An 18,073-nucleotide genomic window follows, 5' to 3' on the forward strand; every position below is an offset into this window, starting at 1 on the left:
GCTTTCTCTGTGTTTAAAGGGCTATTCCGCACAAGTTACAAAAAATAACCTCTAATGGTATCTAGCCATGCATATAGTTTTGGTTTTACCAGCCCAGGTCTGAAGATACTGTCCACCGATGAGTTTTCTGCCTCCATCCCGCTGCAACTGAGGTGAAGGGAATTTCGCGTGTGGTGCTCACAGAATTGAAAAATTGCGTTTAAAAAATTCAACAGTAACATGTTTTTCAGTCACACTGGATAACCCACATACCTCACTGTGAATAATTTTCATTGAATTTTGGTTTTTTTTTTTACCAGAGAAACACAGACATGTGACAACTTTAAGGGAAAACCCCAAATAAAGAGAAACATAAAGTGGATGATTCAAAACTGTACAAGACACAAAGTGTTACTGAATGGTTTAATGAGTATGAAAGTGAATCAAATGTCTCTGAGTCTTAAAAAAAAAAAAAAGATGGAGAATGAAGGATTTCAAAAATGCTTTAAAAGACATATTCTATGTGGATTGCCCAATAGACAGTGCTTCCAAAACCGTCATCAAAACACAAACAGAGGGAATATCTTTAGAAACATTGGTGCTCCATCCCTCCGAGGCACGTGAAATGGGAGGTATCACATCACATTCCAGGTCTATATTTATATTCCGGGACTCTACTAGTAAATCTTTTTATTATTTACAGTCCAAATAACTCGTTACTTATCTTATACCGGCTCTTGCAGCAACCCAGTTCAGCTTCTGTCTGACACAGGCTGTTTTAGCTCTTGTCTCTTAAAGGCTCTCTGTTCTTAACGGCCATCTTCTGGAAGCTACCCCTCAGCAGACTTCCACTGGCTTCAGAGGCTACACAAACAAACAGTAGTAGTAGGATTTCGCCTCTTTTTCTCGTTTTTTTACTTGAAATGGAAACTTCTCAAAAATGCTCGAGCCTGAATCCGATCCGGAATATGCAAATGGGCGACTCGCTCGAGCAGCCATAGCAACCTGTTCACAGCAAGGTCTGTAGATCATCCACAGTAATGGGGTAACCTTGTCTGGAAAGACATGTTGTTGTTGAATTTCAAAGTTTTATTTTAATTTTTTTTTATTTCTGTGTGCACCACAAACAAAATTCAATTCGCCTACTGTGTATTGTATTTGGGTGGAGGCAGAATCTCAGAGAAGGATATCTCAAAACTTTGGCAAATAAAGCCAAAGCTACTTGCAAGTTGAGATACCAGGTAAGAGAGTATATTTTTTTTTGTAATTTGGTTGACCTGAACCTTCAAGTACCTTCAAGTGCTTCATAAATTTTTATTAGCCGCTCATATGTGAGTCATATGTTTACTGAGGTAAATAAGTGCTTGAATGCACTGCCTATTTGCAGCCCCTTTAGAAAATAATCCTTGATCCATCTGCCACCTGTATTTGAATCTGGACATTTCACTGTTGCTCTTCATATTTCCACAATTAAAGAGCCACCCCTCCCAGACCCACTCTAACAGCTGGCCATTAATCAGTCCTCGTGCTCGATTTCTCTTCCACCACAGGTTATGATTTTCACATTACTCCACACTCCTTCACCGCCATCCGACAGGAAAATGACCGAACTCCCACCCCCTCACCACCACCACCACCACCACACACCGGCACACACCTCGTATGTCTGTGAAAGCAAGTGAGATATTTGCTGTGTGTATGAAAAGAACCACACATAGGCCATGTGTGGTGAGAAACCAAGGTGTTATGTGTTTTTGTGCATGTGTGTGCTTTCGTGTGTGTGTGTGTGTGTGTGGGTATATGATCGTTTGTAACATGATGGGGTAACCACTCTGGCGAGTCTCCCCCCACCTCACACCCATTATCCTTTTCTAATTACACTTTCCTTCTGAAACAGTGGATCAGAGGGCACCATTGACTGCTTTTAATCCTCCACCAAATTTTAATTAACACAGACGTGACCCCCGTCTCTGATACATCCCGGAGAACGTCGGGATCACAATAACTCATAAATCACAGCCGCAGATTTCATTCCCTCCGCTTTCCACTGCTGATGAATTTCCAGATGGGGGCTGGTGGCTGTTAATGTCAGGAAAAATATGAGAAAGAGAGACAGAGGGAGAGCGAGAGTGCATTAGAGACAGAGAGGGACAGAGGACAGACAGGAAGAAGATGGAGAGAATTGCTATATTTGTGAGAAATATAAGTGTGTTTATGTGTATGTAAGAGAGATGGAGTTGGAGAGAGAGAGAGAGAAATGGCAGCAGCTCTGCTATGCTGTTAACCTTTGAAAGATTTGTTACCGGGGAGAGGATTATGAAGGCTGTGAAATGGGGTTGTGTTAATATGCCGTGTGTTGAGGAACACGATGTGGGCCAGCCAGCTTCACAGTCTCCGAAAATCAAAAGGCTGAACAACTGAAAACTGAAAATGACTCAGTGATGTTCTGAGGAATTAATTGACATGTCTCTCTCTGTATGTGTGAGTGTGTGCATGTGTGCGTATTTTGTTAATCACGGACTTTTCAGAAATTACCATTACACGAATTATTCTACGTGGATAAATGAATGCATATGAGTTGTCATTAAACTACAAACTACAAATAAGATTTTCTCCTCAACAAAATTGAAACAGTGATGGTCTTTATTCTTGATTAGCATGCCACTTATTGCTTGTGTGTTTTTGTTTGTTTGTGTGTGTGCGCGCGTGTGTGTGCGCATGAAAGTCTGTTTGTATTTGTACATCCATACATGTATCAGTGTGTGTGTGTGTGTGTGTGTGTGTGTGTGTGTGTGTGTGTGTGGAGGTGGAGGTGGGCAGGGTGCCGGGGTTTGTTATTACTAAATCGCTCATCCATGCTACTAATTAAGATGCATAGCATCCCCCTATGAACGTCAGTGTCGCTAATTATCAAACAATGTAGTGCTCACTAGATATGAGAACTGGCAGCCTCTGTAGTCATGTTACTAACCTATTACTGCTACAATTACCAAGTACCTGTCATTCTCCTTGTTAGTCATCTGCCTTCATTTTTTCCTTTGCTAATGCCTGTCTTTTTTCTTCTTCTCTCCCGCTCTCCCTCTCTTCTTTTCTCTCTCCAGGCTATGGCTTTGTGGATTTTGACAGCCCAGCTGCGGCACAGAAGGCTGTGTCGTCTCTCAAAGCCACTGGGGTGCAGGCTCAAATGGCCAAGGTAAGCTGTGTTTAAAAACAAGTTAGCATTGCCGCTTCCTCATGCATTATCATTAGCACTTTGTTGCGCACAAAGCTCCCTCTAGGGATTTAAATCATACACTTAACACATTTGATGGATGTCGATGGAACTGAAAGCTCCCGCATACAAACTGGTTCTGTCTATAAACACATTTTTATAGAAAGTAATTTTCCACAGCGCTTTGATGTTTAATGACAAACTTGTTCGTTCTAATAGAAGAAGTCTCTTGAATGTGGGCTGTTAACAATATTTGTGTATTTTTACATGACAAGTTGGAAGGCGCCTGTGATGTATGTAGGTCTGTTTTATTTCGCTGACACACTCTGTGACAGGCTGAAGCTGTGGTCTCGTACGCAGAATCGAGACTTTGCTTACGAGTGTGTGTCTCTGGTTACAAGGGGTTATGTGAACTTACTTTTTAGTGTGTGTGTGTGTGTGTGTGTGAGTGTGTGTGTTACATTATTCCACTGCAAACTAACTTTGTTGCCAGTATGTAAACTGGCCCTGCTCTAACTGAGGTTTGACCAGCCGCTTGTTCTATGTTCTGCAGTATTATTATCTTGCTAAAGTGAAAGCAGATGAGACAAGCTGTTTCAGTAGTACAAAGTGGGCCCCAGTGAGTTACACAATGGAGCCAGGTTGACAGACAGAGATTCACATGGAGAGATGTAGCTTAGTTAAAGGGGAAAACACACTTGGCAGGGTTTGTACTACTTCACCACCTTTTTTACCCTTGGATTGTATAATGAGACTGTAGGTAACGCTAATCTGGGCCATGGTTAGTGTTACATATTTGGCTGTCTGTCAGTTTTACCAGATTGTTAACTGGCTAACTGGCTGGTTAACTTACACCCCAAAAGAAATGTGGTGCCCAAATCAGCGAGATCGTTGTGTGTATGTCAAACTTCAGTCCATGTTAGCGGTGATCATACTTTTCTCATCAAAATTTTTCATTCCCTTACTGACACGGACCGCTGTGAGAATCGCCATAGACTGAGGCTCAGCAGGACGCTCTCTCCGGGCATCTATGATAGACGAGCTCACGTGGCTATAAACCGGGCTATTTTTGTATCAGCTGGTGTCAGAATATCTGAATAGGTGAACAAAATGTCAGTAGCATTAAAGCGATGAATATGGTGATGACTATGAGTGATTTTCTCACTCGAGATGGTCTGCATTTGATCTGATCCAGAAATCCCCCCCCCCCCTTGAAGCCAAAGAAGCACTGATGAGGTGGAGAATGGTGATGGCGCCAGTGAAAATGACAGAATTGATGATAACGATGAAGGTGGCAATTATTTTGATCAAATGGGATGAGATCTGACAGGAGGAGATGATATTCTGTGCGGTGCTCAGGTGTGCCATTTCTCAAATGCACCATTTGGCCGTTTCCTCTCTCCCACCAGTGTCCTTCTTCCAATATTTATAAGAGGGCAGGCTCTCAGAATACAGATAAGAAGCCGTGCTCTTTGCCCATCTCATTTTAAGACCACACTTTGCATTGCTCCTCTTCTCTCAGTCAATATTTTCATGAGAGAGGTCTTGTGTCCCAATACAAAAGGAGCTGACCTTTTTAAGAATGTTTGTTTGCATATTTGTGTGTGTGTGTGTGTGCGTGTGTGTGTGTGTGTGTGTGTGTGTGTGTGTGCGTGTGTGTGTGGGCACATTCACAAAATCTTTTTCTATTAGCATTTGCGTATTACAGTTTATTTTTGAATGTTCCCTTGTTCAGTTCACATAAATGGAAAGGCCAGCATTCTGTTCTCCAGCTCTGTGCTTTTTATCACACTTGTGAGAGACATTAAGGAGTGGTTTGCTTTTATGGACTCCCTCTGCATCTCTCTAATGTCTCTTTACCAGGTATCACTATCATCACTCTACCGGCTCCTCCTCCTTCCTCCTCCTCTTCCACCTCACCCCTTCCTCTTTCGTTCTAACCCCCATTCCTTTGCCGCTTAATGCCGCTTTCTCTTACTATCTTTTTCACTCCGCGCTCACACACTCATGCATTCATAAACACATTTGTATTCACATCCACCATGTGTTCCCCTGCCAAACATCCAATGAGTGCAATTTATTCCCATCAATAATTAACAGCAGGCTGTCTTTGTGTCTGCCTACCTGGCAAGGTGTTTCTGACACCCTCTGTTCTGTCATGGCAGAGCAGTGTTCCCCAAGCGGGGCCAGATGTAAAACCCAGGTAAGCATTGAGGGAGGTGTAAATCACAAAGACGATTGCTAACGCCACAGACGACTCCCACAATGAGAGCATTCAGCCTCATTCTCTCACTCCTTCTGCTCCATTTTGTCACATATTATATCTCTCCACAACAAAGTAATAAACGGATAGCAAGTCAGAGCCAGAGGCTTTGAGCTCATTAAATAAAACAGTCGCAGTAATCAAGTTGCGCCTTTTTTTCCTGTCGTGACGCCATTAAAGCACTTTTATTGAGGTGCCTTATTTTAGGAGGCAAGAAGAGAGAAACAGAAGGAAAAAGGGAAGCGACACTTGATTTCCTCTTCTTCCTCCAGTGTAACAGCCTGCTGTCTCTCTCCTCTTACTCCCCTTGGAATTTGAAATACCAAGGCAGCAGAGATGAAACATTGCCTTCCTTTTGTCTTGTCCTCCCCTGGGGATGGTGACAGCGAGAGGGAGGAGAGGAGCCATAATTAAGACACCTAAAGGACACTTCCCCCCTGCGCCTCCCTTCCTGTCACTCACCTCTGCACAAGTCACAGATAAGAGCACTTAGCATAGGTGTGGAGTATGTGTGTGTGTATTTGAGCGCACATCTGTGTATGTGTGCCTGTGTGCTTTTTTTGTGTGTGTGTGTGAACTTGACTGTGTGTATCTGTGTGTGTGTGTGCGCCTGTGCTTCTGCATATATGGTCATTTGTGTGCTTGTGTATTTGTGTATGCCCAACCAAATACACATTAGTTTGTGTCCATTTCCATATAGAGTAAAAACTTGTCTTCATGTGGGTGTGTGAGTGTGTGTCAGCGTAATAATACAAAACAGTCATGATACATTGTTTATGTTAGCAGAGAGCTGGGCAATAATTCACTTCTATCTTTTATCAAAATTTTGTGGAAAAGTGTAGTGACATTGTGATCACGTTGTGTCATGATGTTGACAGATTCCCTTTAAATTCATGAATCAGAGGCTGTTTCTGTCCAAAGTTAAAGAAAAAAACATCTACAAACACTTCTAAAGCTCTCAAATGAACATATCGTATCTAGTTTGTTTAATCTGTACACAGGCAGAAATTTTAAAATTAAGCTAAGCTAATAACTTCCTGGCTCCAGCTCCTTCTTATCTAACCCTTGGCAAGAAAGCAAATATGCATATTCCCTAAAATGTCTGACTATTTAACAATGGTGGTCCAACACAAGTGACTACTTGATACGCTATATATTGCAGGATAATACATCATGACACGAGTCTCGTCATTTTAATGTTAAATAGTTGTACACTGGCAAAAAGGTTTGATGCAGAAAACAGTTACAGAATCTTTAAAAAAAAATGACGATGTGCAAATCATAATCCATACAGAAACACACTGTGAATCATAAGAAATTATATCAATTATAATTTATAACAATTTATTGTGGTAACAATTATTTGTCCCACCTTTTGTATGTGTGTGTGTAAGTGTTTGTATAAGAGAGAGAGAGAGAGAGAGAGAGAGAGAGAGAGAGATGGAGTGTGTATTTGCCTCCTTACACCTTGGACTCTATTCTCTATGTCACTTTGTTCAGGTAGCTTTCTGAACTGAGAAAACTGACATGTTGAGCAGACAGAATGATAACAGGTAAACGCCGTGTCTAGCTTTGCAGATGCAAACCTGTCAACCAGCCGCTCGCCTCACTCTCCACAGGCTGCCATTTTCCCCTTGAGCCAATCAGACTGAATTATGGGAAGGGCGCCCTCGATTGTGGTGTCTGTGTCTGAGAGGTAATTCCGCCTGACAGCTGCTTGCTTTCAGACAACAGCCAGTCTTTATGGAAATCATCCCTCCCTATTCTCGCTGCAGTCGGCTTCTGCTGATAACAGTCCGGATGAAAACAAAGCTGTGCTTTTCTACTTTCTATATTTTTAAATCTGTTCTTTTTCCTCCCAAGTATGGACGGCTTAGAATTAAGAAAACAACTCTAACATACTTTGGAGTCTGTCAATGTACACCCTGCTTTGAAGTTATACATACTTAAGGCCAATATAAACTTAGAGCTGACACTTCCAACCAAGAATTCTATGATTTTCACAAAGATAAATGTGGATTGATGTTAGTTGAATTTGTCAAATTTATCCATCAAACATCTGGTAAAATTGCTTTCTTTTTTAATTCATGACATGTTGAATGGGATTTTCTACCAGTATAATGTTATGTTTTGAAAAAACAAATGAATGAATGAAACTCACAAAATTTAACACTTTGATTATCTGAAAATATCTATAAAATGAACTATGCCTTCTGTCAGTAAGGTGTCAAACATGAAGCACTGGTATCGATTTTGGAGAGTTTTCAACAATACCCTGATTTAAGCAGTGGGAACAAAGCCCGTGGTGCAGTGTGTCTCCATCAGTACCCTCTTTCCAATATCCAATATTTATAAGGTTCACAGAAGCTACAGGCAGACAGAAAGGCTCTGCTTGCCCTTCACTTCACATTACAGTGGGGAAATTATGCTAAAAGCATCATTAAAGTGCCTCCATGAAGTGAATCCCAAATGTTTATGATAGCACAGTGCTCGTACCGGCCCATCAACCAGTAGTCACCAGCGGATGCTTCAGATGGTTTAACGGTGTGAAACGAACCGGAGTGTTCAGTCCTCTTACTCCCTCTTTCATTTATTCTCACTTCCTTTCCCTTGCTCTGTCTCTTCTGCTGTCTTTTCCTTTCTCTCCTGGGGAAGATTTCCTGTCAATATCACATTTATATTCATGTGAAAAGCGCGGATCTCCCTCTGGGTGGTCTGCAGTCAGTCAGCAGTCTTCTTATTATCCTTTAAAGGTGACTCCTCTGACGTCTTAGCGCCATTGACATTGTGGACCCCACGGCTCGGCTCAACATGGAGTGACCTCTGGGTGATAATCAAAGGGACGGCTGACAGTGCTGTTACAGTTGGTTGCTGACAACAGCTAGCCCAGCCTTCCCCCAAGCATGGGTTAAATATGGGGAAAATGTAGGGGGGAACGCATAGCATTGTGAATACAGCAGGATAACTGGACAGACTTTGGGGATACAGGTGCTCACTCAGCAGCATCACTCACCTCTCCGTTCAATGTGCGCCACCTTGAATGTGATGCCATTCCCCCTCTGACATCCACCGCAGTGTTTGTTCGCAAAGCATATGGTGTCAGAACACAGTGTGGAGATCAGCACTTTCCCCCTGCACTGCGCATATGAAGATGCCATCGACAGGCGCATCCTTATGATTATAGTTACCCCCTTCCATATTTTTTTTTCCTGCGCTCCACATTTGAACACTGTGTGTACGTATCAGAATGGTGCTAGTCAGCATGTTGGCATACGGCGTATATACTGTACTTCACTCATTTATTGTCATGTATACTTTCATCCTTTGGCAAGCACCTGTAGCTTTAATATACTCCGCCAAGGTGACAGTATTGCTTTCACTGCATAGCACAAAGCTAATGCTGCTTTCTCTCTGCTCCTCATCTCCCTGAACATATAATGATGGACCTAGCCATGGTGACGATTCCCCATACTCTTTTTATGTAAGTTAATCTTTCATTTAAAGAAATTAACCTTGCTTCAGTTTAGTTTTTAATATTATTTTCAATACATTGGCAGATAATTTAGCCAATAATTGATATATTCATAATATTTAATGTTTTTTTTGTCTAGTCTACCTTGAGAAAAGACATGAAAAAAGGAAATATTGATATCATGCAAATATCTGTAGTGCAATGAGATGATCTGACTAATAAAAAAAGTTGCAATCAACTGCCACCGTGTCATTTTGTACAGTGTAGTTAGCTGCGGTGGAGCTCAGCACACCATCCCCTCCCCGCTTCTCCTGCAGAAGTGATAGTTTTGAAGGACAAAGCCAGTGAAAGTGAGACGGACCATCTGATGAGCACTGGCTCCCAAGCACCTCCTTTGGCTTCCACTGTCTCTGCCGTCTAATTACGCTTCAATCATCTGCAGGAGCGCTGCGTGCGGTAAATTGTTTCGCCGAGCAGTGCGGAGACGTGCCGAGCTGTGAGCGTGAGAGAGAGAGAGAGTGAGAAGGAAGGGACACGGAGACTAAGTAGAAATCAGTGAGGGCTGGAACGAAAAAGAGATGAAGAGGAAGGGTAAGGGAAGAGTGCGAGAAAAATGGAGTTGAGAGGGAGACAGAAATGGACAGACGCTGCAGAAAGGGAGAGGGCTGGATGGTGAGAGTAAGAGGCCTGCCAGCCGTAATGTCGCCGCAGACAGCCTGTACAGCAGGAGACAGGCCAACGCTAATGAACAAAGTTACAAACTTATCACTTATCAGGCATTATCAGAGATGGGGTGAGAAAGATTGATCGAGAAATGGGGGGAAGAAAGAGATGGTTGGCACTGCAATGGATAAACATCAGCATAATAAATTCTGCTGTAGATGTATATGACTGCTGTATATGATATGCTGCTGAATTATCACGGATAAAGAGAAATCATTTGGGCAATATTGCAGTTTCTTTTTAAAAATTACACTCTGTTGTTAGGAGTTTTTTTATTGGTTTCCACTTTAGCACCAAAAAAAGGGATCTAATTAAAGTACAATTTGGAGTGGTTGCATTTATGTATGTGTGAATAGCTTCTATTCTTTTCCCAAATTACTCTGAAATGGCCTTGTGTCTAAATTGTTGGCTTAAAAAAAAGAATAGCGCGGGCCTGCATTCTCAGTATGTTCAATGGTGCCATGCTTGCTTTGAAGCAAACATAAATATGGCTTTTTCAGGCTTGGTAATGGCCACAGTGTGCAGTTATTAGAATCTCTTTGATGTGGCAACTGTGCCAACCTGCTCGCTGTCTCTGTGAATTGATCTGGCTCAATTAGCAGGCCCACAGAGACGACGTTCAAAGGACCAGGCTTCCACACTCAGCAGTGACACACATAGACCAGGTGAAACGCTTTGCATTCATTTACTCAGCTGGCCCTGAGAAGACAACCTGTGAATAGATGTGAATATTGGAAAATCAATGGTGCAGCTTCAGTGTTGAGGAAAGCTTTCACCAAGAATGTTTGGTGTATTCTTTATCCAGTTCACTTCCTGATGCTGTAGGCTTAATTTTGATTGAACTAAGCAGATATGTTCTAAACCTCTCCCCACAATTATACTGTATTACATTCTAGCTATTTAGTGAATGTCTTCTGAATGCATATCCAGGTATTTTATATGTTAAACTATGTGTGCATTGTACACCTCTCTTCGAGCCTGCCTTCCTCCCCTGATTCAGCTGACCCATTTCAATTTGTCTTCATCAGTCATACCAATTAACTCTGGGATTAGATTCCTCAATGCCAGCTACCCACAGTCCTCCCTATATCCCACCATCTATCCCTCCATCCTTCCCCTACCTACCTCCGCCACAGTATGCAGTGCTGTCACCTCACATGTTTGTGATCTCCAACCTCAACAGCCGTCCTGCACTTCTCAGCATTTTGGCTTAGGTAGCACTCTGTTGATATACATAAAGAGAGAGCACAGAGCACTTTTCGTTCATTGAATTTTATGCGTCAGAAACACCACTACAGGGCAGCTTATTACTATCCTCCGGAGAACTGTAATTTTACCTTGATGGGGACTCATGAAGCCTTTTTTGTCAGTTTCTCTCTGCTGCTTATATTCTGCCTGAGAAGTATAAAAAGAGGGCCTTTTCCCCCTTAACACTCTAAAACTAGGCACAAACGTGGAGCATCTATAATTAAATGGAAAGCACTAGGTTTGCTAGTGGCAGAAAGGCAAGGACTCCAAATGACAAATGAAAGACAATGATACACCTACACACACACACACACACACACACATACATATTGAGCTTATCTAAAAAAGAACAGTAAATCATTAGATTATGAACAAAGATACATGTGGTATCACAGAGCGTCCCCTACTCACTATATTTGCATTGATTGAGTTAGAGTGAATGTATGCATGAATGCAGCAGTAATGAATATTTTGACTCCTCTCCCGGCCAGCTCATTTTGTAAATTCACACAGAAATGACAGTCATTATGCTTTTGCATAGTTTGTTTGATTTTCTCGATCAATGCAGCTATGATCAACACTAGGGACACTATTCTTTCTTTCTATTTATTTCTTGATTCATGTAATATTTTACTGAGGTAAAACTGCAACATTGGCAGGTTGCGGTGGAAACGGTAGTTTGACAAGTAGGGCCTCAGTAGCACAGTGCACACACTGCAGAATCAATTATATAGTGGCATGCATATGAACTAAAATGTATGAAGCTTGCAAATAATAGTGAGAAATTCCTGTACAAATACACCAAGCCTTTTTCTAAAAGTATTAAAATCTAGACAGTAACACAGTTGTTGTTGTTTGTGATCATGTTAAGTTGGTACTACACACACACACACACATGCACTCACACACACATGTACATGCGATGCGACTATATTAAAACACAGGACCTTTAATTCATTAGATTCCCTAGAAGATGTAATATGATTAATGTAACCCTTCCACTGCAGCAGCATAACTCCGTATGCCAACTTTAAGCCACTGCTTACATCTAGTTGCACGCTTGTGTGAGTTCACATTGCCATCGCTCTGAGAGTCACTCTACATAGATCATACTTAATGGTAGTTCAGGGTGCTGCAGCACAGTCAGATTAGAGCCTGTACCAATGCTAACACTTGAAGTGTTTTGCCAGACATAGCTGTGCTGCTATTACAGATAAATAACACAATGTCCTATTGCAGTTTCCATTTAGTGTTATAAATCATTCTAATCAAATAATTCTATTTAATTCCCATAATTGTTTTTAGATCAGTTGCATACTATCCCACATTCCTGTTCCCTTTTCCTTAGCCAGCTGTCCTCACACCATCAACCACAATTTTCCTCATAGTGACTCCTCTCTCTTTCCCTCTATCCTTACCTTCCTTTCTCTATCGCACCCTCACTATCTTCCTCACTCCCTCCCTCTCTCTTTAACAAATTCTACGGGCATGCCATGTTAAATTACACTGACTGTTTCCATTTCCAGTGGCTTCAATCATATGTGAGAGGTCTGCAGGAAGAGAGAGCAGAGAGTCCAGACAGAGCAGAGCAGGGTAGATCAGGGATTGGGGCTCTGTCCTGCTGAGGGTTGATGAACCAGCTCTCTGACACCAACATAGTCCCTCATTCTGCCTAATGAGGAAGAGCAAAGCCAGAGGAGCGGGTCCCTTTTCATCCTTTTCATCTCACTGACACTGCTCCCATGAGTCTTTGTGTGTGAGTGTGCGGACACGGCCGTGCAAGAGATAGATAAAGACAGGAAGAGATAGAAATAGAGAGAATGAAGTCCCACATCAAAATATCAAATGCTCTTGATTGTTCTCTAGTAGCACAAGAAATCTTCCTATCCATACGATGTGTATTTTTTGTGGGTCTTTATCCAACACACATCTTTTATTGTATGTCAAAGAGATAATGAGGAGAAAAATCTTCTCTGACCTTTATTGCCCAAATGAGAAACACAGGAGGGATCTCTGTCTTGTCTCAGAGGTCTAAAAATTCAAGGTCAGTGTAGTTTATCTAAGCTCAAAAGGGGCCTGGCCCTTAAGACCTCAGGCCCTGTGGCACACAAATATAGGAGAGGAAACAGATGCTATGTAGTTGGATGGTGTGGAGGATCCTTTACCCATGCGCTTTTTTCTACAGGGTCTGGACATAGCAAGAGATAGTCAGCAGTTCAGAGGAGAGAAATTGAGAGCAGACAGGTAGATGTATGGCACACGGGTGTCTTAGCCCGCTCTGAGGTGATTTCACATCATCGCTCTCCTTCAAAGTGTTTTACATCAAAAACATTACGTCAGTGCATGCCAGAAAAACCCACTGTGTGGATTCAGCTCAGCATGTAGCAGGCAAAGAAACTCACACTGACAACTTTGCATTGTCTCTGACTCTTAAAAACTCTGTTGTCTTAGGATTGTTTTTTTTTTTGTTTTGTTTTTTTGCTTAAATTGTCACTGTCGTGTTGCACAGCACAGTTTCAGCTTGCATTTTTGATAAACAAGCAGTTTATTTGAGAGCATTGGCTTTAGAACATTTCTCATGCAAATTTTACTTTTCCCTCACATTTATTTATATCAACTTTTATGTAGAAATCACTGCTGCCCTTTTTGTCTCTCCACAGTGTCAATATTATGTTTGCATGCCTTGTAACGTCTCTCACTCTCTCTCTTTCCAATTGCCCTGTTATCTCCGCTTGTCTTTGTTATGTCGGTCGCTGTTTCTCATTCCTCCATTCCAGCCTTAAAAAGCTGTTGTTCCGTCTCATTCACTTTCTGTATGTTTGATGCTTGGCCCGAGTGCTAGTTTGTTCTGCTTTGCTTGTGATATCACAGCATTGTTTTCATTGTTATCTCAGTATTTGTCATGCCATCTTAGTGTTGCTTCTGTGTTGTGCGAGGGTTATCTTGCTGCCATTTCTGGTTTTATCTTTGCATTATCTTTTGGGTTATCTCAGCGCTGTTGTCCCCATGTTATCGTATGCCACAATCAAGGCGGTGACCTTTTCTCTCTGACAGCATCTTAAAATGCTCTCAGGGATGTGTTAGCAGTCCCTTTTAGGTTTTTCTTGCTGCCATGGATGATTATGGTGCTTTTTAAGCTTTCGCATTTCATCTTCACATTTTTTGGTTGCTGAACATCGAAATCTTTGATTTTCTCAGTTTGTTTTTGTTGCATGCCTTCTTAGCCTGTGTGTATGCTTTTTAGCTTCTTCTTGGATATGTACATTTTCATATGTGTCACGCATGTTAAGCTCTCAGGGATGTCTTTGTTTCTGCCAGTGCCTGCGATTTGTCTGCTGCCATCATTTGCGTATGCCTGTGTTTACATGGCTGCAAGTTTGTGTTGTTACATTTGATTCAGAGCATGGTATGATTCATAGCAGATGGCTGCCTTCTTCCAGCGGCGTGTGACAGCCGAAGAAAGTTAACACTGCACGGTAGACAAGATAGAAAAAGGGAGGAAAAACTAGGGATGTGATTACCATCAAACCATCAGCTCAGTAGAGGGAGCATCCATCCGCATCCTTCTCTCTGCTCGGTATGTGACATAGATACAAAATGTCTCCCAGGCTAATTTGCAGAGCAGTACACACTCTTCACAGATTCATTTTGAAGTTAGCAGTCAAACAGAATCAGCTCTTTTGCCTCTATACAGTGAAATAAGACTTGGAGACCCCTTAAATATGTACTCCAGGCTGTTTGCACATCAGTTGATCTGCTAAAGCCTCTTTTCCTTCCCTTTTGCTCAGCTTGTGCAGTGTCTTTTGACAGTGACGTTTACATCTTCCTCTGGTGTTCTTATACAGTTCCTTTACCGGATATCTAAACGGAAGACCCTTTGGCCTTGTCAGTCTCAGCAAGTCCTCATGAGAACAAACCAGAGATTTGTATGCCATATGTTTTCATAGCAGTGTTATGGTCCACACTACAGCAACCACTGAACCACAGAGCAGTTTGTATTCCATTATTAACAGGGTACGTACACCTCATAACTGTCAGAAAAAGGAAGAGGCAGCCTTGACAAGCTAACTGGTGGGGAGGCAATGCCATCTTGAATAATGATCAGTCTCTCTGAAGCCCTTTTGTGCGATTAAGTTAACATATAATGATGCTTTTGTTCACTACACCACATCACTTCCTATCTGGACTTTCTGCCCCTTGATTTGAACCAACTGTGTTGAGACACAGCCCAAACTCCAAAGGAAGTACTCAAAGGTTTTAGTGGAACAAAGAACACCTTTTACCTAGAACCTTTTGCAAATGGTTATTCCAGGGAAAACTGAATATTTGGTATTAGTAGGCAATGTGATATTTTCAAAATTGTAGGATTATTCACAGTAATTTTTAAGGAAAAGTCATTTTGTTTGGAGAAAAAAAGCCTGTAGAAAGGCCTGTTTTTGACATTTATTCAAAGACAGGTACTTGCTTCTTTGGTGACTCTTATTTACACATTGTTGAAAGACAAGTCAAAGAAAATACCACTTCATCCTTATTTATTTACATGTTTTACCCTCAGCTGGCAAGACATATCAGGCATTACCACCCCCCTGTTATGGTCATTCTGGAAAAAGGTTGCAGACGTTACCTGATCAGTGTTTTGGCGATCAAACCAGGAGCTCATAATGAAGGATATTTTCTCCCCTGTTACTGGCTTTGGGCAGTGATTAGTAAATGAACTGCTTTCATTTTCACTAAAGCTTAACCCTAACCCTAACTCTTTTTAACATGTCAATTAAAACATCTTAAACATTTCAAAAAGTAATGGTAACAGAAATGGAGGAAAAAAGAAAGGAAAAACAAAAAGCAATAGATATAAACACAGAGAAAAAAAAACACCCCTCCCTCTCAGGAGTCCTGGAGGCTAGCAGTATGTTGGACCAGACTTTGTTCCAATCAAAAAATCAAGCTGGGTCCAGATCTGGGATATCAGCCCTCCATAAAGCATCCAGTGCCAGGGGTCTATAGGCGTACTGTGAGATAAATCAGTAGAGTTTGGAAACCAGGCTGCTTGTGCCTCTAGTGCTGTGCAGAGTTTTATGAAGTGGGTGTGGTGTGAGAGGACTTTTCCATGGGACTCCACTGGCCTTTAGAGCCAATTCTAACTCTAAATAAAAGAAAAAGGAGGGACATGGTAAATCAAATTCTGTACATACATCGTGGAAGGAACACAAGCCCTCGTCTCCATAAATATCCCCCATTGTATGAACACCTTTCTCTTTCTAACGAGAGAACTGAATAGCATGGCCACCAATCAACAGTTTGGCATTATTAAATATTGGGAAGCATGGGTTCCATACAAAGGGGCAGCCACACAGCCTCTCTGCTGCCCTCCATACAGTGAGCAATTGCAAGACAATGGGTCTGAACTTATGACGACACTGAATAATGGGCACATTCCAATGCAGAAGATCTTGGAGGGAATAACTAGCCATAGTAGTCATGACACTGATGCCTCAGCCAGAAGCCAGGTTAATAAGGGTCTAAGCGTAAAGGCCGAGTAATAGTGTTCAAAATTTGGAAGAGACAGACTGGTGGTCTGTTGCTGCATTGTAGAGAGGTTGATGCATGGTTGCTTACCTCAACAATACTGGGTTGGCAGGGGAAGAGGTAGCATTGAGCTCAAGAAATTAATTCTGGGTAGAATGTTCATCTTGATTAATGATTTTATTGAGTGTGTTACCAAAGTTATGTTTAACTATTGTTTGAACCAAAGGAAAAATTTCTATCCCCAGGTATGTAAAATTTGACAACTGGAATAGATAGAGGGACAGGTGCATCTATCATCGCCCGCCTCAGCGGTAACAAAGCAGATTTCTGCCAATTTATTTTGAACCCAGATAGCTTACCATATTGATCAAAAATAGACAGTATTTGTGGGATACATTTTACGGCATTGTCAACATACAGTAGCACGTTGTCTGCTTATAGTGAAATATGATGATGTGTCCCATTAATAGAGACCAAGGACAACACAAGTGATTGAAAAGATTGACAAGTGCCATTGACTCAATAGAGACCACAAACACCAATGGACTTAGGGGACAACCCTGCCTCGACCCTTTCAGGATGGCTAAAAGGGGGGAAGCAGTTCCCCCGTTAGCACCAGAGCTGCTAGATTATTATGTAATACCCTGATCATGTCAATAAAAGGAGTGCTGAAGCCCATCGCCCCAAGCACTGACCATAAAAAAGGTCATTCTAGGTGGTCGAAGGCCTTCATTGCATCCAACAAAAGGACCAGGCCAGCCTGGATTTTATAAAGCCCATCTGATCGCTATGCACTAGTCATGTGACCCTGAAGACGTCAAGACAACACTTTGTCAGAAATCTTTATATCTGCGTTAAGGAGTGAGACAGGCCTGTAATTAGCACACTCTGCTGGGTCTTTGCCTTTTTTAAGAAGCAAGGTTATTAGAGCAGTTTTATCGTTTCTTGAGAATGAGCCCTCCTTAATTGAGAACTGTATCATATCTGTGAGCAGAGGGCTGAGCAAGGTCTAAGCAAGGTGCAAGGTGGGTGATATAATTCCATCTGGACCTGGCAATTTGTCCCTGCACATGTCCTTTGCCACTTTCTCAATTTCATGTAGTATAACAGGTGCATTCACATTTTCAGATTCACTGTCAGGAAGACACTCCATATGGACAGTTTTCAAAAACCTTTACATGCAGATTTATCAAAACCAATCACTGAGCTGTACAGTTCCTCGTAGAAAAAGGCAAAGGTTATGTTCACATTTTTGGGATCAGTTAGAACAGTGCCATCTATAGATTTGACAATGTTTTTTCTTGTTTGTTTTATTTTATTTAATGAATTGTATTTTAATTAATAAGTCTGCGTGGATCTGTGCATGAGAAATTCTGAATGGCACCTGAGAAGAGAATTAATTTCTTTTTTAACCAGCTTTTTGGAAAGAAATAGAATCGCTGTAGCTGCGTTGTAGAGTAGTGTCAAGAAAAGCATATTTCCGTTCTAGTTCTTATACTTAAGCTGCAAGTACCTTGTTTTGGACCGATGCATACAGAGTGGTATTGCTTCTAATAAAGCCCTTTACGGCCTCCAGACACCGGACCCTTATTAAACCTTAAAAACTCACGGAAATTAATCTCAAACTGAGACTTATGTATGTTTCATCACG

General features: G+C 41.6%; 1 protein-coding gene across 7 annotated transcripts in view; it reads left to right on the forward strand.

Moving 5' to 3' along the window:
• Window positions 1-18,073, forward strand: part of rbms3 (RNA binding motif, single stranded interacting protein) — a 299,179-nt gene that overhangs the window by 169,987 nt on the left and 111,119 nt on the right. For all 7 annotated transcript variants that reach the window (XM_044336701.1, XM_044336707.1, XM_044336702.1 and 4 more), the window contains one exon: window positions 3,081-3,172. In XM_044336701.1, the coding sequence (XP_044192636.1) occupies window positions 3,081-3,172 (92 nt within the window). The remainder of the gene's footprint in view (window positions 1-3,080; window positions 3,173-18,073) is intronic.

This window comes from Thunnus albacares, chromosome 19 (genome assembly GCF_914725855.1).
Source record: "Thunnus albacares chromosome 19, fThuAlb1.1, whole genome shotgun sequence".
Taxonomy (NCBI): Eukaryota; Metazoa; Chordata; class Actinopteri; order Scombriformes; family Scombridae; genus Thunnus; species Thunnus albacares.